The 22,849-nt window shown below is 40.9% G+C and overlaps 1 protein-coding gene across 1 annotated transcript; it reads left to right on the top strand.

The window, feature by feature from the left end:
• Nucleotides 1-202: 202 nt before the first annotated feature.
• Nucleotides 203-16,169, top strand: LOC104454807 (spidroin-1-like). Its single transcript, XM_039314630.1, has 4 exons — nt 203-246; nt 367-445; nt 7,898-8,629; nt 15,456-16,169. Exons 1-4 carry the CDS (start codon nt 203-205, stop codon nt 16,167-16,169), a joined length of 1,569 nt encoding a protein of 522 aa, XP_039170564.1.
• The last annotated feature ends 6,680 nt before the right edge of the window (nt 16,170-22,849 follow it).

Below are 22,849 nucleotides of genomic sequence, written 5' to 3'. Positions count from 1 at the left end.
ATCACAGTCACTCTTATTTCATGTCTTTAAAATGACTAGTTTAATACTCGTGCTAAAGAATAAAGTTAAGAGGGAAAATAAAATAAATTTAGGAATTGAATTAGAACATTGACTTTGACGAATACATTGACAAAATACAAAGAGGACAAGGATCAAGATAATAGTATACAATTAAACAAGGAAGAAGAAATAAGGCAAGGAAATGAAAGAAAGAGTAAATCCAATATCGGTGCCGTATGGCTCAAGGTACCTTGGTTCGCACAGGAGTTAAGGTTCAACAGACCATGGATCCTTAAGAGATTTTTCCCTAATCAACCAACGAGAGATACTCTCATGCAACGATAAAATATTTCGACAAACGGACAGATGCTGTGCTGTTCCGACCCTCAAGAAAACTCTGCTGTGCGGTGAGATCGTAAAGCCCCTGAATATTTATGATTCAGAGGTAACTCGTAGCACATTCTAGGCAGAAAGGTAAGTGCACTCAACTCGACCCGCACAATCCGTTGATGTTAATCAACGTTTCATAAAGAGAAGAGTATTATGCTCAAACACAGGGTGAAGAATTAATAAGCCCACCAGGAGCACAAACCCGAACAAAAGCCCGGACAGGACAGCAACACCTGAAGCGCTCTTGATTGATTCCGCATTTGCCACCACTCTCCTTGCACGCGCTGCAATTGGGTGCTGTCCAATTCAGCATGACGCCTGTTGGGATTGTCGGATTCCCAAAAACCGGATTCGACACTAAATCGAACCTCTAAAGCGAATGCGGAAGACGAGCCCGGGAAAAACACGTATCACCGATCCTAAAGCACACCACGGAATTGAGCGTACCTTATTAGCCACAGATTAAACACCGACGCCAATAAGAGGAAGAGAAAAACGGTCCTGTTCGATCTGATGACGTCGATTAGCCTTGAAGGGAAGACGGTGTCGCCTTAAGCTTTTGGTTTTCTTTTGGAGGGAGAGAAGAGTGACGAACGTACGTTGAAAAATGCCAAAAGGTATCTTCGTCTCTCTCTGTCCTCCCTTATATACGTTCCTTCAAAAAATAGAAACGTACCCCTTCATCGTATCCCTTCATCCATGAGCCCTAATCTTGTGGGCCGGGCTTTCAGGCCCAACATGGGTGGACGGGCCAACTTAGGCCCATCACATAAAACCATCATCTCCCACTCGCACATGGTGGGCCGAACATGATTCTCTTTACCTCTCTACAACATTCATACCGGTGAATAATCCGTGCGACCAGCATACTTTGAGAGCTTGTTGCTATACATCTATTAGGAATATATAGCAGCTCATAATGGGCATCACACTCTGAGTAAATTTAGTATGCAGTACCCTAGATCGATCGATCACATTTATATCTCTCTTGATCTCTTTTAAACAATGATATATATATTGTATTCACAATTATAATTATCCCAAAGACAGTCATAATTGGTCGACCAGTGAATACAAAACTATAATGTGATTCTCCAAAATCGATCTTCCTCTTTCCTTTAAACTCTTAATTTCAGTTCAGCTTGCTTTTCTATAAATGTCCCATTAGATCGAATCAATTCATGGCCATTGGCAACATCCTAAGATAGCAAACACTAAATATAATTCTTGAGAATAAGTAAAAGTCATGAGGGCACTAAAATTGAGGAACTCTTTTCCTCAAGAGTCTCACACGGCATAAAAGTTGAGATCAAACTTTTGCCACTCTTATTGGTCGTCTCATGCATATGTAGTATGAAATACGTATTACAGTATTAACTCATTTCCCATGGAGCGTATGTCTACACTTTTAATACCGTACAGATGATAGTTCAGACATACCTAATGTCTAACTTGAGTTCACATATCTACTCATTCACAAAATTCATCAGAACTCACATTTGGCATCATAGACAGATAAAGTAAAATATGTGGGTTATTTTACTTTCGGACATAGTAAGTATTATGTCATCATCTTAACACTTAGTTAAGGCGACATATGTATTTTAAGCTTGAGCTCTCGATTATCATTTAGATAATAAGCTTAAAAACAGTCTCATCTCTATTTATCACACAGTAAATAGAGGCGATTACCCGTGTGAGTGGGCTAATCTTATATCTGTCCGACATACTTTCTCAACTTAAAATAATGCACTGAGCATTAAGATGCATAAAGATCAAACAAAGATTCATAGACATTAACAATGAAAAACAAAAGTTCATAAATGTGAACAACTCAAGGAAATTACTATCCAGTATATCAGACTCTACGCAATCCTAGAGATTTTACATGACCACAAAACACATCTCTAGGTATTGGCTTTGTCATAGGATATGTTATCATTCTTTGCGTAGATATGTACTGTAAGTTCACATCCTTTCGTGCAACCATATCTTTGACAAAGTTATACTTGGTATCTATATGTTTGGTCTTGCCATGATATTTTGGATCTTTGGTGTACGCTATAGCTGCTTGGCTATCACAGTTAACCAATAATGGATTTGCAGCTTTCTTAATAACACCTAAATGATCCAAAAATCTCTTAAGCCAAACTCCTTCTTGTACCGCTGCTGATAATGCCACGAACTCAGCTTCCATCGTGGACAAGGCTATACATGTTTGCTTCTTACTACTCCACGATATGGCGCCATTGTTCAGTGAGAAAGCAAATCCAGAGGTAGATTTTCTTTCATCTAAATCTCCTCCCTAATCAGCATCTAAATAGCCTTCAAGTCGCAGATCCTTTCCTTGGTAATTCAACTTGTAATCAGCAGTTCCCTTCAGATACCTCAGTATTCTCTTAACGGCTTTCCAATGTGCTGGACACAGGTTGGATTGGTATCTACTCACCATTCCAACCGCAAAACATATGTCGAGTCTTGTACACATCATAGCGTACATCAAGCTCCCAACAAAGCACTAGCATAAGGAACATGTTTCATTTGTTCCTTCTCTTGTGGAGTTCTTGGACACGATCATGGCTCAATCCTTCACCTTTTGCAATAGGAGTGTCTATGGTTTTACAATCTTGCATACGAAATCGTTCAAGAACCTTATTTATATATGTTTCTTGCGAAAGAGACAACGATCTCTTCGAACGATCTTTTGAAATCTTAACTCCAAGAATGTATGCAGCCTCACCCATATCCTTCATCTCAAAGTTGGGAGACAACCAACTCTTGACAGTATTAACAAACTCCATATTGCTTCCGGCAATTAGTATATCATCAACATACAATGATATGATCACAAATTGATCCTTGGATCTTTTGATATATACACAATGATCCTCATCAATCATTGTAAAATCATATGCCATTATGGCATTATGAAAACGTATATACCATTGTCTCGATGACTGCTTAAGGCCGTATATTGATCTCAAAAGTCAACATACCTTTTCTTCTTGGCCTTTCACTATGAAACCAGCAGGTTGTTCCATATATATTTCTTCCTCTAATTCTCCATTGAGGAAAGCAGTCTTTACATCCATTTGATGTAACTCAAGATCCATATTAACCACTATTTTCAGAATAATGCGAATCGAGGTAAATCTCACTACAGGAAAAAATGTATCTTCATAATCAATTCCTTCATGTTGATTATACCCCTTCACCACAAGGCGAGCCTTATGCCTTTCTATCGAGCCATCAGCCTTTCGTTTTATTTTGAGAACCCATTTGTTCCCAATAGCTTTGCGTCCTTTTGGAAGATCAACCAGTTCCCAGACTTGGTTTGATTTCATTGACTCTATTTCCTCTTCCATTGCATGAATCCATTTTTCCTTACTAGGGCAATTCAGAGCCTCATTAATATTTCTTTGCTCATCCTCATCTTGTGGAGCAATCATAAAAGTTTCCCTTTCAATGTCAAAACGTCGACGGGGAATTGTACACTTTGTACATCATTCCTCATTATGCTCCCACTTGGATTAGATAATGATGATGTCGTTTCATCATGTGGTTGTAATTGAGAATGAGTTGAATTCAATTCATCACTTCTCATATTACTCCCACTTGAATGAACTCCACTAATATCATTATCTTGATCCAAGGTTTCAAATAGGGAGTAATATTCCCTATTTCGCCCTTCTTAGGAAATTCATCCTCTAAGAATGTGACATCCCGTGATTCAAATTCAATTATACTCTCACTTTCCTGCTCACCTATGAACACATACCCTTTCGAGTGTTTCGAGTATCTTATGAAAATACTCTTCTTTCCTCTGGGACCCAATTTCCCAAACTTGTGAGAGGACGCATGAGTATAGGCAGCACAACCCCATGGCTTAAGAAAACTTAAGTCCGGTTTACTACCTGTCCATAACTCATATGGAGTGGAAGTAACTGATATGGAAGGCACCCGGTTAAGTATATAGGCAGCAGTTAACAACGCATCACTCCAAAAAGTAATAGGTAATTTAGCATGCGCTATCATGGACCTAACCATTTCCAGTAGGATTCTGTTTCTTCTCTCCGCAACACCATTTTGTTGAGGAGTATATGGAATAGACAACTGTCTTTCTATTCCTTTTTCATCACATAATTTTCTGAACTCATCAGATAAATATTCTCGACCTCGATCGGATCTCAATGCTTTTTATTTTCTTGTCTAATTGATTTTCTACCAAGTTCATAAACCTTTTGAAACAACTCAATGCTTCAGATTTATGAAAAATCAAATAGACATATCCGAATCGAGTATAATCATCAATAAAAGTGATGAAATAAACAGCCACATGCCTTCCTTTCACATTCATTGGACCACAGACATCAGAATGGATTAAATGCAGAGGAAATTTAGCTCTTTTACCTTTTCCAAATGATTTCCTTGTCGTTTTCACTTCTAGGCAATGATTACATATGGGCAAATCGACTTTTTCAATGTTGCCCAACAAGCCCTCTTTGGCTAGTCTATTTATACGTTGTTGGCCAATATGACCAAGTCTAGCATGCCACACATTTACATCATTATCATACGAATTAGGAGATGTAAGAAGGGAATAACAAACATTTGCATTAACATAGTCAATATCTAATACAATGAAACCATCCAGAAAATAACCACAACCATAGTAATTTGTATCCAAAAACAAATCCACACCTCTATTATAGAAGTTCATATTAAAACCTAGTTTAACCAACACCAAAACAGACACTAAATTCCGACGAATCTCCGGAGCATACAATACATCATGTAGGAATAAAGTGCGTCCACCACGCATGTTCAGTTGGCAAGTGCCAATTCCTTTCACTTCAGCTCTGGAGTTGTTTCCCACATAGATCCATTTAGTTCCAGTTGGTACTCGTCGGAATTCCACGAAGGACCCTCTATCATTCGCTACATGGTCTGTCGCTCCTGAATCCGCAGTCCACAAAGGATTAGACTCAGTTAAGAACACAGAACTCGACACAAAAGTAAAGTTCTGAAAAGTACAAGGGGTGTTTACCTTCTTTGGCTCACGACGATTTGCGAGCATAGTGACCCTTCTTGTCACAGTTGTAACACTTCACTCTTGCAAGCTTCTTCATTCGAGGACGCTTTCCTCTTTCATGTTGGTTAAGCTTGGGTTTCTCTCCTAAAGGACTTGCTTCCTTGCCTTTCCCTTTATCAAGCCAGTTAGGACGTTTGTGCTTGGAGCTCGAAGCTCCATGTGAGCTAGAACCAGCATGATATAGTTCAGCTTCCGGCTTAGCCGCCAAGAGGTGGTCCTCTTCCAGCTCAAGATGACGCACTGCATCCTCAAAGGTTTTGATATTTTCATCATGAGTCAGGTGCACCTTCATATGCTCCCAACTCTGAGGCAAGGAACGAATCACTGCTTACACTTGCTGCTCATCTGTCAGGACATGGCCAGCATCTTTCAGCTCATTTATCATATTTGACATCTTTCTAAGATGTTGCTTCATGGTCTGACCATGAGGCTTCTTATATGAGTCAAACCTAATAGTGAGCTGCCTCAGTCTGGTCACCGAAGTATGACCAAATCTTCCTGCCAATGCCTCCCACATTTCTTTGGCATTGTTAAAACGCCTAACCTCTCGCATGACGTCATTTTCCATGCTGCTCAGCAACGTGATGCGAGCAAGAGAGTTCTTTCTTTTCCATGCAGCAAAAGCTACCTTATCTCTCTTGTGCTGTGCAGTGTTTCCTTTTTCAGGTTCTACCATGGTCGGGTTAAGAGCTTCTAGTGCCTCTTGCTCTTCCAAAGACATATTGATTTTCATGTGCCATATTTCATAGTTGTCACCATTGAGCTTTTCACCTTTGTTCAACTCGGCAACTATGCTCTTTGTGGCTGAGGCCAATTGTCGCGACCAATTTTTTGGGTGTGTACCACCTAGGGTTTGGCTAATGGATTGTTAAGCATAAACTTAACTCGAGCTCTCCCAAGCCCATACCAATTCGCGACTTTCGGTTTAAGTTCTTAACATGCAAATTTTTTAATTAGGAGTCGCCACTAATCTATTTTTGGTGGGTCGATTAGAAACCCAAGTAAAGTAATGGGAGATTGACTTTACTCCTACGAACAGAGATTATGGGTACGAGGACTTGGTTACATTAGATTTCTCTAATGCCCTTTCGGTACCATTCTTTTAATTTCAAAAATGTTTTTGCAGGCAACTTGAATTAATTTTAAATCTATTTTCCTAACATGTAAGGTTATCATACGGGTGCGCAAACCACCAATTTAACACTCAAGAAAGCAAATGAATAAATTGCAGGACTTACCTCATAACAACGAAAGTATCTGTGTTGTTAGTTTAGAATTCACATCAGCAGTCCTAAATATGATTTCTAATTAACACGCAATTTTTGTTTTGTTTTCACTTAATTAATGAAAATCATGCAATATGCAATGCATGCCACTAATTTAACATGAAATGATATGACATGTCAACATGACTTAGCTATATGACCTAAGCAATATGACATAACTAAGCATGTAGTCTATCCTAAGCATGAGATGATTTATTCTAAATAATTGTTTTATTTTCCATGAGATTCGAAATTAAAGAAATGCAACACTTAAATATGCAATCTAAATTAATCTAATGACCTAATTCTAACGACGGGCAATTTCTAATTAAATGCATTTAACAAAAATCACTAAATGACGTGCATTGTATGAAACTAATCCTATATGACGTGCACATGATTTTTATTTTCCTAATAAGCATGCAATCTATTTAGGAGAAATGATCTAAACCTATAACATGCGATCTTAACATGCAATGACGTGCAAAGAATGCCCTAATTCTACATGACATATGCATAATTTTTTTTTTTTTTTTGTGTTTTTCCTTTTTCCCTTTTTTTTTAAATTTCGAAATTAACAATTGCCAAATAATTAAACACGCAATCCAAGTTTTAAAGAAAACTAGCAACCTAAATTAATTGATTTGATTTTTTTTTTATTTTTGAAAATTCGAAATAAAATACCTATTATGAGCATGCAAACCCTAAAACTACATTTTTTGATTTTTTATAAAAGAAAACTAATTTAAGTAACTCCACAGCAAATCAAGTCATATTGATACCCAAATCGACGAACCATATCTCGCGCATGAGATCGGGTTGGCCAATTTCATATAAATCACGAATCGGATCTCGAGCGGGAGATCGGATTGGCAATTTTTTTAAGTAATTGCGAGTCGGATTTCGAGCTTGAAAATCGGACTGACAATCACTAATTTCAAGGCAATTTCATATCATGGAATTTCAATTTCACATTAAAGGAATAATTACACTAAAATGATAAAATAAAATAGCAAAAATAATAAAACAAAAATAAAATAAAGAAAATACCTAAATTTTCTTTTACTTTTCTTTTTCTTTTCTTTTTTTCCTGAAAAAGAAAAAGAGAAAAATAAAGCTGGTGGGTCCGGCGAGGGAAGTCTCTAGCTAGGGTTCCGACGAGGGGTGTCTGCGGGCGTCGGATCCGGTAGGGTCGGGACTCCGAGCGGCGGGGATCGGTGGAAACGAGGCAACGCGGGCGAAGCACGGGGTCACGGCGGGAGACCTCGAGCGCGGGCGAGAGGCGAAGGCGTCGTCGGGCGGCACGGCGAGACCGGCGGGCGGCGTCGCGGGCGGAGCAGGGGCTTCGACGCGTTTCGGCGAGGCAACGTCGGATCCGGGCCGGCTGCTGTGGGCGAGGTGCGGCTGCGAGAGGTGTAGTGGCCCCGGTGCGGCGGTGGCTTCGAGCGGCGACGGGGACGCGGGGCGGCTTCGCGGTGGCGGTGCGGCACAACGACTCGGATCTATTCGCGTCGGGGTACTACCGCACGGCGATGGCTTCGTCGAGATCGTGGAGCAACGGTGCGAGGAGACTCGGAGCGGTGATGGCTGGGCGCGGGCGTCGCGGATCGTGGCTACCACGGGGACCTCGGATCTGCGGGCGCGGTGGTCTTCGGGCGAGGCGGAACGCGGCGAGACCGAGGGAGCGGTGGCAGCGTCGGGGAAAGGCAGCGGCGTCGTGAGCGGTGCTGGGTCGCGGCTTCACGAGGGGAAGGTAGTTGGGCGTCGGGGCACGGACTCCTGTGGATCGTCGCCCGGTGGCACAAATCAGCGAGGCTGCGGAGGCGAACCGGTGGCGGAGGATCGGGTCGCGGCCGCTGTCGCGATGGAGCAGGGGAGGCTCGTGGGTCGGGCGCCGACGCGGTGATGCCGGCGCAGTCGAGGGCTGGTTCTCGGGCGGAAGGAGCGGTGGCCGGTTGCCGGAGGAAGAAGATGAACAAAGCACCTGCTTTTTTTTTTTTATTCTTTTTTTCTTTTGCACTCACTGTCCCCTCACATCTCTTTTCTCTCTACAACTCTTTCTCTTCCGCCGCACTTTTTCTTTTTCCAACAAAAGCTTAAAAACTTGACTTTTTCTCCACAAACCCTAAAGAAACGATGGAAAATTTTCTCTTCGGCCTGAATTTTTAACCTTCGAATCGAGAAAAAAAAACCCCACAATATGGCCGTATATTCAATGTCTATCTGGCCTCCTCTAAACCCTACGCATTTAATTTATTTATAGGCCACGGTTAGGGTTTTAATTTTTCCAAATCCGTATCCACGAAAATTCCTTTTTTCCAAATGCAATATTTGCTTTTGATACGATTTAGGATTGCAAAAGGATTCTTCCAAAATTTGAAATCTCACACAAATCAATCCGTAAAATCTTTCCGAGGATACGGGCTTGGGCCTATTTACTCCCTTCGTGGGCTTAGTCCAATTGTCAAATTAATATTTTGAACCATCAATTTGAACCCATTTGTCACCGGCCCAATGTAAATGCAAATTAAAATGGATGCACCTAAAACTATATGCTATGCAATTAATTAATTAACTAATATTTTTTTAGGGTTAAAATTAATCCCTAATTTTTAATTCAACTAATAATTAAAGGGTCACCAAAATTTAGGTGTCAACAGCTGCCCCTCTTTGAAACCTAAATTTTGATCATGCACATGTAATGAATGATATTTTTGTTGGAACATGAATTCCATTTTTAATGCAACTTATATGATGCATGGAAATGCTAATGCAAATGATAGATGAACGCATTACCTGAAATAACTTACCTTCGAGGAGGATAGAGTAATTCTAGGTAGTGGGTGTTACTTGTCCAGACCCGTACCATTCTACGGTCGCCTAGAATAGTAACATGACTTTGTGAAGATGCTGCTTTCCCAGGACCCGTACCATTCTATGGTCGCCTAGTATGGCAGAAAGGAGCTGCTTTCTCAGGACCCGTACCATTCTACGGTTGCCCAATACGGCAGAAATGTTTTGTAAGGAACTGCTTTCCCAGGACCCGTACCATTCTACGGTCGCCTAGTACGGCAGAAATGTTTTGTCTAGGACCCGTACCATTCTACGGTCGCCTGAATAAGGAATAGGTGTTGTCAAGGACCCGTACCATTCTACGGTCGCCTGAATGAAGAAATTGCTTTTCCAGGACCCGTACCATTCTACGGTCGCCTGTTAGAGCAATAAATGTTGTCTAGGACCCGTACCATTCTACGGTCACCTAGATTGAGGTTTTGCTTGGCTAGGACCCGAACCATTCTTCGGTCGCCTTAATCAGATTGAATCTGGAGGAAAAATTTTTGGGGGACAACTCCATTGAGTGTCGGTGAAAAGGACTCTGGGCTACGAAAGCACGCCAGGTCGATAAAATTGGACAGCTTGACCAAGTCAAGTGTCAATGCACTTGAAAGAGAATACCTGCACGATGACAAGTATTTTTAGAGTATAATAGAGATATACTCACCTGATGATATCTCTGATTCTTGGGGATATGTCTTTTGGAATTTGGATATCCTGTGGAGGTCTTTCACCTCATGGTGGAGGTTTCTCATTTCCTAATATCATGAAACATTCTGAAAGGAACTTGAATTACCCGTCAGACATGATTTAGAGCAAAAACTAATATGCATTCATCAAAGAGATAGACAATCTAAGCTACTCTAGAATGCACATTTCAAAATTTAGTGAGGTTTTCATCAACTCAATTGGGGTTCATGCATAATGACCTTTGCATCACCCAAATTTCCACTGGAGAGAATTATCATTCAAGACAATCTTCACTCATGACATGGATTTCCTAAGAATACCAAATGAGAGACCTTCAGTTAGAAAGGACTTTCACTTACTCTCATTTAGAGGCTATTTTATGAGAATCACTCAGTCTCATTGTCATCATACTAACAAGGGTCCAAGTTTTCTCGCAAGCGGTACGACCTTACCAATCTGAGAGGTCTTTAATAGGGACCGTAATGTGGGCTCGGTCAACGGTTTAACAAAGGGACTCTTTGAGTTAAGGCGATTGAAAGAACAATTTTGTAATCATCTCCGGGTTTACAAGTCAAGAACCCTGCAAAATGAGAAAGAAATAATCTTGCTCGCACTCATTCGAGCGATGCTTATGAACATATGAACTCCTACGTTAATTCAAATGCCCTAATCTGAAGAGACTTTGTAAGGGACGTAACGTAGGCTGGGTTCATGGGTTGAGAAATGAAAGGATCATTAGGCTCAAAATGTGTGTAAAATGTGAGAGTTGATGATCATCTTGGCATTGCCACTAGTTTTCTTTTTCACCATCGGGGATTGTCTTCATGAAGTGCCCCATTGATTGTAAAAACTCAGCATTTGAGTTCTTTGACTATTGCTCCATTGGGATTCAATTCTTGTAATGTCAAGTCACCTTATCTTGACTCTCTTTTTCATCTATGGGCATTGGCCTTGCTTCTACTAGGCACACCGCTTTTTCATGCCCCTAGTTCTTATTCATTTTTTTCACTTTTTTTTCATGGGCATTGGTCTTGCTTTTACCAGGCGCATTACTTTTTTTCATGCCCCTTAGTTCTATTTTGGATTCAATTCTTACGCACAATGCTTGCGTCAAGCAATTACACTTTGAATGACATTCAAACTTTCAAAGGTCTTCATCTGTCTCTTGCCTTGCCCCAGTGTGGGGGATAATCACCAACTGGGTTTAAAAGAAATGAAATTGCAGGCTCAAGTGGGCTATGCAAAGGATATAAGTATGAAGGATAGAGAAAGAAATGCTCTTCGTCATCCTAAGGCACTTAAATTACCATATGAATTCAATGTAATAGCACGACTTGAAAATTGATGCAAGTGAAAGCAAGGAAATTTCAATCCATTTTCTTCACTTTATGGTGCTATCTTACCCTCCAATTTGCCCCAATGTGGGGTGGTTCATGACAGGGTAATTTGGAAAAAAATCTCCACAAGTGTATAAGGCTCAAAGTGGTTAAGCAATGGATCACCTGTTGTGTTTAGGATAGAGAAATGAATTGCCTCTCGTCATTTCGATTGTCGTACCTTTTGCGAGAGAACTCTTTGTCTTGTAGATATGGAACTTTCTACACTCTTCTCACAAGTGTATAAGTAGGGGACTGTGTATAAGATAGAGCTTGCCTTTCATCATCCTGATACCTCTCATTCAGCATTCTTAACCATTGATGTCACTCCATTAAATTGTCTATCTTGACACATGAAATTGGTGAGCTGAATCAATATGAAAATTTTCTTTTCAAAAGAGTCCAGCAACTTTAAGCATAGAAAGCGTTTGTGACTTCAAAACAAACAATTTACTACACTCAAACATGATTTCAAGCATTCATTCAAGGAATTGTCCCATGAAGGGATTGCCTCGGCAATGGATGTCCCTAGATTGCCTCTATTGAAAGGGAATAAGCATACAAATTGATCAATCGATGATGAAAATCCGATCTTTGATTTGATGAAATCCTGCTTTTGCCCCTGCACAAAACAACGTGCATGAATAGGATACTATGCAACATTAAAATAAATTCAAATTGCACAACCATTTTGGCTCGGATCGAGATTCTGTCTCAATTATGTCACTACTAGAATATGTAGTGCCCCTCAATTCGTCATCTGCAAGGAAAAGAACAAAGCGTCATCTCCCAAAATTATTTATGTTCAAAGACGAGATGTACCTCTTTCACCAAAGATGGATGATCCTCTTTTAACTTGCCCCTCATTTAATGGGCGAGAATGAAAATTCCGTCAAGCATGGAAATGGAACAGACTTTGTTTGGCCCTAATGTGCCTTTTTCAGATGCTTTCTTATCGGGTCAAGAAAGTAATGCTCCCTAAATAAATGAGGAAATCGAACTACTTAAGACCATGAATCATGTGTACTTGAATTCTTCACCCTTCTTGATCTTGTAATGCAAGCCCTTCAGGTTTGATATTCTTCCATAGATATGTTGCTACCCTCTTCATGATGGCATCAAATTCGACTACCTCAGGAAAATGAGACGATTCAAAAGGTCTTCTTGGCTCTCTTCTTGGAGTTGTAATTTCTCACTAAAGATAGACTGCAGCATTTTTGCTTGAAGAGATAAGCTCTTTTTAATCCGTCATTTTAACTCTCGATCGTGAACAGATGGGTGAGCGGGATCGTTCCATAATCATCTAATTCAAATAAACGGGAACATGTAAGCATGAGGGTAAATAGAAAGTCGATCCATGACAATGATCTAATCGATTTTTCCATTTTTTCTCATTTATTCATGAAAAGTTCTTACAAGAAGGGAATTTCTTAAAAATGGACTAGGAAAATAAAGATAGACACCTAACAAGACCAAATTTCCTAAACATGAATTGAAAACAAATTCTCCAGAGTTTTTTTTTTTTTTTGGCAAATGATTCATTTCATGGCAATTTCCTCATTTCATTTCTAATTGACAAATGAATTAGATCAAACGACTAACCTAGATTGTCATGGATGGACCAAAAGTAAATTGCATAGTATAGGGATAGAAGACTTACTTCACCCAAGAAAATCAATGGCAATCACATAGACATACGCATGGTAAGTGGCTCGATTTCTACTCTATAAGGCTTATCAAAGTGGAGCCACAAGGATGATCGGACTAGCCACGGGCTTGTGGACTATGTCGGGTCCTCATGACTCCGGCTTGGTCAAAGAGCCGACTCGGGTCACGAGCATGCGGACCGAGGTGGGTACTCTTGACACCATGAAAGAAACTTCGGGATTGAGATGGGCGACTCATATCGCGAGCATGCGGTCGGAGTGGCAAACATCTCAATACCATCCTAGATGATCCTGTGTGGCCCAGGTCCGGCGGCAGGTTGTGTGTGCAAAGTGTAGTGATAAATGCAAGGCATGCATGACAATTTATATCAAGCAACACTCCATATATGAAAGTAAACCATACATTCCTACACCTCCCTACATAACAAAGGTTAGCAAACACTTTCCCTTATACCTCCCAATCTGCAAGAACATTTAACACCTAAATGTTAGGGATGTACCTGGAATCCTCACTGCCAAACAAAAGCATTTCTTCAAAAAAGAAAATTGGCCTAAGTCCACTAAGAATTTCAACTCAAGTCCCCAGCGGAGTCGCCAAGCTGTCGCGACCAATTTTTTCGGGTGTGTACCACCTAGGGTTTGGCTAATGGATTGTTAAGCATAAACTTAACTCGGGCTCTCCCAAGCCCATACCAATTCGCGACTTTCGGTTTAAGTTCTTAACATGCAAATTTTTTAATTAGGAGTCGCCACTAATCTATTTTTGGTGGGTCGATTAGAAACCCAAGTAAAGTAATAGGAGATTCACTTTACTCCTACGAACCAGAGATTATGGGTACGGGGACTTGGTTACATTAGATTTCTCTAATGCCCTTTCGGTACCATTCTTTTAATTTCAAAAATGTTTTTGCAGGCAACTTGAATTGATTTTAAATCTATTTTCCTAACATGTAAGGTTATCATACGGGTGCGCAAACCACCAATTTAACACTCAAGAAAGCAAATGAATAAATTGCAGGACTTACCTCATAACAACGAAAGCATCTGCGTTGTTAGTTTAGAATTCACATCAGCAGTCCTAAATATGATTTCTACTTAACACGCAATTTTTGTTTTGTTTTCACTTAATTAATGAAAATCATGCAATATGCAATGCATGCCACTAATTTAACATGAAATGATATGACATGTCAACATGACTTAGCTATATGACCTAAGCAATATGACATAACTAAGCATGTAGTCTATCCTAAGCATGAGATGATTTATTCTAAATAATTGTTTTATTTTCCATGAGATTCGAAATTAAAGAAATGCAACACTTAAATATGCAATCTAAATTAATCTAATGACCTAATTCTAACGACGGGCAATTTCTAATTAAATGCATTTAACAAAAATCACTAAATGACGTGCATTGTATGAAACTAATCCTATATGATGTGCACATGATTTTTATTTTCCTAATAAGCATGCAATCTATTTAGGAGAAATGATCTAAACCTATAACATGCGATCTTAACATGCAATGACGTGCAAAGAATGCCCTAATTCTACATGACATATGCATAATGATTTTTTTTTGTGTTTTTCCTTTTTTCCCTTTTTTTAAATTTCGAAATTAACAATTGCCAAATAATTAAACACGCAATCCAAGTTTTAAAGAAAACTAGCAACCTAAATTAATTGATTTGATTTTTTTATTTTTGAAAATTCGAAATAAAATACCTATTATGAGCATGCAAACCCTAAAACTACATTTTTTGATTTTTATAAAAGAAAACTAATTTAAGTAACTCCACAGCAAATCAAGTCATATTGATACCCAAATCGACGAACCATATCTCGCGCATGAGATCGGGTTGGCCAATTTCATATAAATCACGAATCGGATCTCGAGCGGGAGATCGGATTGGCAATTTTTTAAGTAATTGCGAGTCGGATTTGAGCTTGAAAATCGGACTGACAATCACTAATTTCAAGGCAATTTCATATCATGGAATTTCAATTTCACATTAAAGGAATAATTACACTAAAAGATAAAATAAAATAGCAAAAATAAAAAAATAAAATAAAGAAAATACCTAAATTTTCTTTTACTTTTCTCTTTTTTCTTTTCTTTTTTCCTGAAAAAAAAAAGAGAAAAAATAAAGCTGGTGGGTCCGGCGAGGGAAGTCTCCAGCTAAGGTTCCGGCGAGGGGTGTCTGCGGGCGCCGGATCTGGTGGGGTCGGGACTCCGAGCGGCGGGGATCGGTGGAAACGAGGCAACGCGGGCGAAGCACGGGGTCACGGGCGGGGAGACCTCGGCGCGGGCGAGGCGAAGGTGGCGTCGGGCGGCGTCGGGCGGCACGGAGACCGGGCGGCGGCGTCGCGGGCGGAGCGGGGGCTTCGACGCGTTTCGGCGAGGCAACGTCGGATCCGGGCCGGCTACGTGGGCAAGGGTGCGGCTGCGAGAGGTGTAGTGGACGGGTGCAGCGGCGGCTTCGAGCGGCGAGGGGACGCCGGGCGGCTTCGCAGGTGGCGGTGCGGCACGGCGACTCCCGGATCTATTCGCGTCGGGGTACTACCGCACGGCGGTGGCTTCGTCGGATCGTGGAGCAACGGTGCGAGGAGACTTGGAGCGGTGATGGTGGGCGCGGGCATTGCGGATCGTGGCTACCGTAGGGACCTCGGATCTGCGGGCGCGGTGGTCTTCGGGCGAGGCGGAACGCGGCGAGACCAAAGGAGCGGCGGCGCGGTCGGGGAAAGGCAGCGGCGTCGTGAGCGGCGCCGGGTCGCGGCTTCACGAGGGGAAGGTAGGCTGGGCATCGGGGCACGGACTCCTATGGATCGTCGCTTTGGTGGCACAAATTAGCAGCTGCGGAGGCAAACCGGTGGCGGAGGATCGGGTCGCGGTTGCTGTCGCTATGGAGCGAGGGGAGGCTCGTGGGTTGCCGACGTGGGTGATGCCGGCGCAGTTGAGGGCTGGTTCTCGGGCGGAAGGAGCGGTGGCCGGCTGCCGGAGGAAGAAGATGAAGAGCACTTGCTTTTTTCTTTTGCACTCACCTGTCCCCTCACATCTCTTTTCTCTCTACAACTCTTTCTCTTCTGCTGCACTTTTTCTTTTTCCAACAAAAGCTTAAAAACTTGACTTTTTCTCCACAAACCCTAAAGAAACGATGGAAAATTTTCTCTTCTGGCCTGAATTTTTTAACCTTCGAATCGAGAGAAAAAAAAAACCCCACAATATGGCCGTATATTCAATGTCTATCTAGCCTCCTCTAAACCCTACGCATTTAATTTATTTGTAGGCCACGGTTAGGGTTTTAATTTTTCCAAATCCGTATCCACGAAAATTCCTTTTTTCCAAATGCAATATTTGCTTTTGATACGATTTAGGATTGCAAAAGGATTCTTCCAAAATTTGAAATCTCACACAAATCAATCCGTAAAATCTTTCCGAGGATACGTGCTTGGACCTATTTACTCCCTTCGTGGGCTTAGTCCAATTGTCAAATTAATATTCTGAACCATCAATTTGAACCCATTTGTCACCGGCCCAATGTAAATGCAAATTAAAATAGATGCACCTAAAACTATATGCTATGCAATTAATTAATTAACTAATTTTTTTAGGGGTTAAAATTAATCCCTAATTTTTTAATGCAACTAATAATTAAAAGGGTCACCAAAATTTAGGTGTCAACACCATTGATCTGAACACATAAGACATATATGCACGAATTATTAATGCCTATCACTTATGCACCCTTTTTTTGCACAGACCCATCATATTAATGAACAATTTCAAGTAAGGTTTCAGAATCAAAATGTCACTATGTTTCCAATCATCCTCTAAAAATCCTAACTTAAAACTATCATTAATATAATTGTCTTATGCAAAATAAATTCTATGAAGCTACAAAAACTTCTATGAACTACCCACAACAACCAACAATAACAAAAATCAAATAATATTTGACATCAAATAAAATAATAATGCTTTCAGATAATTCAACTAACATATCGGTTGCTACATCAACAACAATCAGGTAGTAAACATTACATAAGATGTCCACAAAACACACTTAACAAAGATCAACCAATACATCTAACACCAAGTCAGTACACGAACTGGGAAAGATCCTTTTTTGTTCAATTTCTTGATCTTTTCCCTTGTGACAATCCAGTAATATTCATCTAGAAAATCCATCACATTTTTCCTATATGAAGCAAGCAGCTCTGTTAACATCCCATATGCGATTCAACACTCCTTGCCATTCTGGTGGAAGGGTGTTCATGAAAAATCGCACCATCTTAGACTGTGGCATAGGACGACCATTCCATATGACCTGTTGAACTTTCCCGTTGACTTCAAGGACGTGATCAATTAAGTCACCACTCTCCCATCGATGATCAGTCAGCTCGGCTATCAACTTAGAAAGCCTTTCTTTTTGTTCATCGGTAATTGCGCGAATAGGTGTGCGCAACCTCGTGGGAGGCATTGTTCCCTGCAACAAATGCAGAACAAATAAGGGATCACATATAATCCACATAGACTTAATTGAAAAAGAAACACATTCTTTTCCTCTCTTTTTTTTTGGGTCAACGGTCAACGGTCAACGGTCGTTGGCGCTGACGTCACCGATGACGTCATCCCAGCGGTTATCGATCGTTGGGTGACGTCATGGTGACGTCAGCACGCGTCGGTTCGCCAGCGGCGGCGTGCACGTGCCGGTTCGCCGACCGGCGCGTGGCGCCCACGCGCAGCGGCTTCTGGCCGCGCATGTGGGCGCGTCCGGCGGCGCACGACCCATCGATGGACTCATCTCGACGAGCCCTTTCATCCTATGCCATCAGAAATCGATTTCGACTTACAGAAACTCGAAAAAATGGATGAACAGTGTTCGGGTGTCGGGATTTTGCACCCCGATCTATGTCGGCCGATTATTTTCGCGAAAAATCAATCAAAAAACATGAAAAGGAGTCGGGAAAACATAAACTAGGGCTCTGATACCAATGTTGGGATTGTCGGATTCCCAAAAACTGGATTCAACACTAAATCAAACCCCTAAAACGAATGCGGAAGACAAGCCCGGGAAAAACACGTATCACCGATCCTAAAGCACACCACGGAATCGAGCATACCTTATTAGCCACAGATTAAACACCGACGCTGATAAAAGGAAGAGAAAAACGGTCATGTTCGATCCGATGACGTCGATTAGCCTTGAAGGGAAGATGGCGTCGCCTTAAGCTTTTGGTTTTCTTTTGGAGGGAGAGAAGAGTGACGAACGTACGTTGAAAAATGCCAAAAGGTATCTTCGTCTCTCTCTGTCCTCCCTTATATACGTTCCTTCAAAAAATAGAAACGTACCCCTTCATCGTATCCCTCCATTCATGGGCCCTAATCTTGTGGGCCGGGCTTTCAGGCCCAACATGGGCGGACGGGCCAACTTAGGCCCATCACATAAAACCATCAACATCTTAACGCCTCCTTTATCTCTCCCCTCCGCCCTCTCCACTCCGCCACCACTGGCACCTTTACCACCGACTTGCACTTCGTTGACGCTTCCATCACTTCCCGATCTTTGTCATCTCCCTATATTGCCAGAACAACACTGTCCTGGCCTTCTTTTCAAGTACAAGTAATAATTGTCCCAGGAAGGTAATCCGCATGGAGAGAGATGTTGCTGTTGTAAAGGAGAGTGGCGGCTATGTTCGGACTAATTTGGAAATGAGTCGATAGAAGGGTCAAGTTCTTGAGAACAAGCGTGCAAGAGAAGGTCGAATTATTCGAGAAAGTGGCGTTGGAGATGCGGAGCGACTACTTCTGGTAAAAGATATCGTGGAGGACAAGTCATCGCCTGAGAGTTAAGGATCAGACTGTTGTCGATGCAAGCTAATTCGAAGCCAGGGAAGTCGCCGTAAGAGGGTTGTTGGTCTAGGACAGAGAATGGGAAGGTGATGTTGAGGCCATCAAAGGTTCTGGGGATGCTGCAGTTTTGTCAGTGCTTGTTCATCACACAGACCAAAAGCTTTGCCGATAAGGCTGCAAACAGGAGTTTTAATATGAGGCTCTGAGTGGAGGGAGAGGCGGCATGATCAGTAAGATGATGCTACCTCTTGATTTTGTGTGTGTTGATAACTCAAAGATTGCTGGAGGATGGAATTATCGTCAAGACTAAAGACAAAATGGTGAAGATTCATACTCACAAGAGTACATATTCTCTCATATTGGATCAATAATGGCTTCCTTTGATTCAGGTATGCTATATTTATTGATTGATCTCATGTTTATGTGATTTAAAGGCCTTATGACTCTAACACACCATATTTAAGTGGGGAGTCCACAAAATTCAATTGGTTAGCCAACACTTTATTTTTTTTCGGTATTGAAGGCTGGCAATTGACTTGAAAAGTGAAGTATTCTCTTCTGGTTCTGTATAGCCAGTAGAGGAATTCTACTATTCTCTCATGATGCTGATATACGTTCTTTTAGTTGTTTCTAAGAAATTACAGGATAGTTGAGAATTTGAAGGAAAGAGAGAGAGAGAGAGGTAAAATCACCTAAGAGGTTGAGACATATATGCCCTCTAAAAGGTCTGTCAGTACAATATTATCACTAGTGAATTCCCTATCAAATATTATAATTTGACCTTGTGATATATAAAAGGTTTGTAAAGTCACTAAACAAAACCATAAGGTTCAAAATATGAATGAAAGTCCAGCCATTCCACATGCATGTATATTAGCGACGTTTCATATAGTCCAGCATGGAATGTGATTTGATCCACAAGCAAACAAACAATCAATAGACATATCACTCTGGCCAAAGGAAAAATGATATAACTATTGATCATAACAATTTAGTTCATTTCAGCAAGTGGTCTAGGTTGGAATTTCAAAAGAGAAAATAAACAAACAAAAGGAAAGAAAAAAAAGATAAGGGAAGATCCTTTCATGATGATGTTTATATATATCTAGCTTACAAGTTGTTGATGGAGGTTTTGGTTAAAGTCTTCCCTTTGGAAGTCTAAGGAAACCTAACTTATTATGAACGTCATATCATGATATGATAACATCATATACGATATATAAATCTCTTTGGTTTTCTTGATCTAACATAAATTCTTATCGATCAACTGAATATCACTTAATACAATACATTTTAGGAACAAAGGGATATTCCCTAACATCACATACCTTATGGAGATTGCAAACTTAAGCTCAATGGAGAGTATTATGCAAAACATGCATGAACAAACACACTTGCAGAAAGCTCTTCACTTTATATTTTCCTCTTTGTCCAATTTATCATAAATTCACTAATCATCTATGATCCTCACCGCATCATTGTATCTCACGTTGAAACTGGCTAAGCAAATAGTATTTTCTTTTGGACATCGCTATGAATCCATTTACATACTAAAACTACAAAAGTGACTGCACAGACTATGTATAATTTGCTGAAAATAATTAGTCAAATCATTTACATTGAAAAGGATATGCATACTTTAAAAAAGGAATTCTCTATTATGAAAAGGGTAAAATACACTTTTCCGTGAAAATGATTTCATCTTTCTTTATCATAAACCCAAACAGACAAACCCTAGATCTACAAAAGAATGTCCAAAAGAAATATAAATATAAAAAGAAAAAAGTAATGGCTTGGTGAGTGACGCCGAGGTGGGAAAAAGGAACTGAGAATAGAAAACGGAGGGAAGCCAAAAAGCTCTGCCTCTTCCTTTGAAGTCCATATCAAGTTTGGAGAGCACGGCCCGGAAATACACCGAAGAGCGCATGGGAGAATTTAAACTGTTGCTATTACAGCTAATCAATCCAAAAGTATTACCTTTTTTGCAAGTGTGCGCACGTTCTTTTCCATCAGAACAGAAGCATTGAAACGTCCATCACGTCCTCCGCATTTGCCGCCACTTGTTTTGCATTTAACACAACTCTCCCAGGAGGTTAAATTCCATTTGAGTCTAAACCCGCGCTTCCACTTACGCTCGGGGTCATCATTTTCTTTTTCCTCGCCATCGTTTCTGGCTCTTTTAACAGGTACAATAACATGAATCTCGCACGCTGACAGAGTAAGACGTGGGTGTTCTGGTCTATCCATAGGAGCGACATAAGAGCGGTTGGCGCCAGGAGAGGGGCAAGTTGAGTGAGGATATGGAAAATCTACCTTTGGGATGTTGCTGCAATCACGGAGAAATGCTAGGTATGAATGCTCATCAGGATCAGATGCACTAGGGAATCTAGGAAAATGTTTATGGGGAGTAAGACAAGCATTGCCCGTTTTCTCGAACTCTGAGATCAACGAATGAGATTGATGATCATAATCTCCAGGGTCCTCCCAGAAAGGTTCTAGTAACAGCGGCTCATCAGGACAATATGGTTTAGTGTCATTCTGGAAGGGAAAATCTTTCATGGCACCGCACTTTGCAGGCTCGCAGTCATACTTCGAGCTCAATGATGCATCCCAGTCTTCCAAACAAATAATCGTCAAAATGCTAATGACAAGGCGAAGCAAAAATTTGGAACTTATGGAGCTCTCGACGCCCATTTCAGGAATTTTAGAGGGGAACAATAGAAGCACAAGGACAGTCAGAAAGAGGAAAGCTTTGGGGGGCGTATAGCAGAGACAGAAGGGGCTCGAGTGAGACGCGGTTGCTCGAACTGAAGACCGCATTATATGAATGTCTGGTTGAATCCTCATCCACGTAAACGCGTCAATTGACTGGGTCAACTGAGCGTAGAGGACCCGAAAGAGCAAACGTGGCCTCAGAGCCACCCCTATTTCACTGAGAAGGTCGAGGACTATGACTTGAGTTCATGGCTGGCGATGACTTAAAAAGTGAAGTCTTCTCTTGTCACTGTTGGTTCCGATCAGGCAGAAGACAAACGAGTGAAGAGGTTTACTATTCTATCACATTATCTGTACAGATTCCAAGAATTACAGGACGACAGAGAAGGATATTGGCACAGAATAGTCACAGCCCAAGGGCTCCGAAGAAATCAAATCTTGATTTTCATTTCTTACTTCGTTTACAATTTTATTATATAATGTTTCCTTTCTCTATCGGAACGAAGGCAGCCATCGTTCGTTCCTGTATTTTCAGAAAATAAGCAATCACGATCCTTAAAACTTTTTTTTTTTCTGGCCATTTAGATTTCTAACAACATGTTCTTATGTTAAATGTGCATATGAAATGCTGTCGGAAACTGCCACATTTTCTTTTGTGATATCATGAATTTTCTTTTGTGTCATTTGGGTTAGAATATTAAAAATGACAAAACCTCAAGCCCTAATGGAGAGAGAGAGAGAGATAGATAAAGACAAACAACCGTGACCCCCAAAAAAATGGATCTCCAGGGTGCGCAATCGTTGGTGATACAGACTTGGCCAAGGTTGCATGACCTTAGCGACGGGAAAAGTACCAAAAAAGTCTTAAACCTTTTGTTTTGTGCCGATTTAGTCCTAAACCTTTTTTTGGTGCCGATTTAACCTAAACCTTTTTATGTTGTGCCAATTTAGTTATTTCTAGT

Source organism: Eucalyptus grandis, chromosome 6 (assembly GCF_016545825.1).
Source record: "Eucalyptus grandis isolate ANBG69807.140 chromosome 6, ASM1654582v1, whole genome shotgun sequence".
NCBI lineage: Eukaryota > Viridiplantae > Streptophyta > Magnoliopsida > Myrtales > Myrtaceae > Eucalyptus > Eucalyptus grandis.
This window is presented reverse-complemented; position numbering and strand designations above follow the sequence as displayed.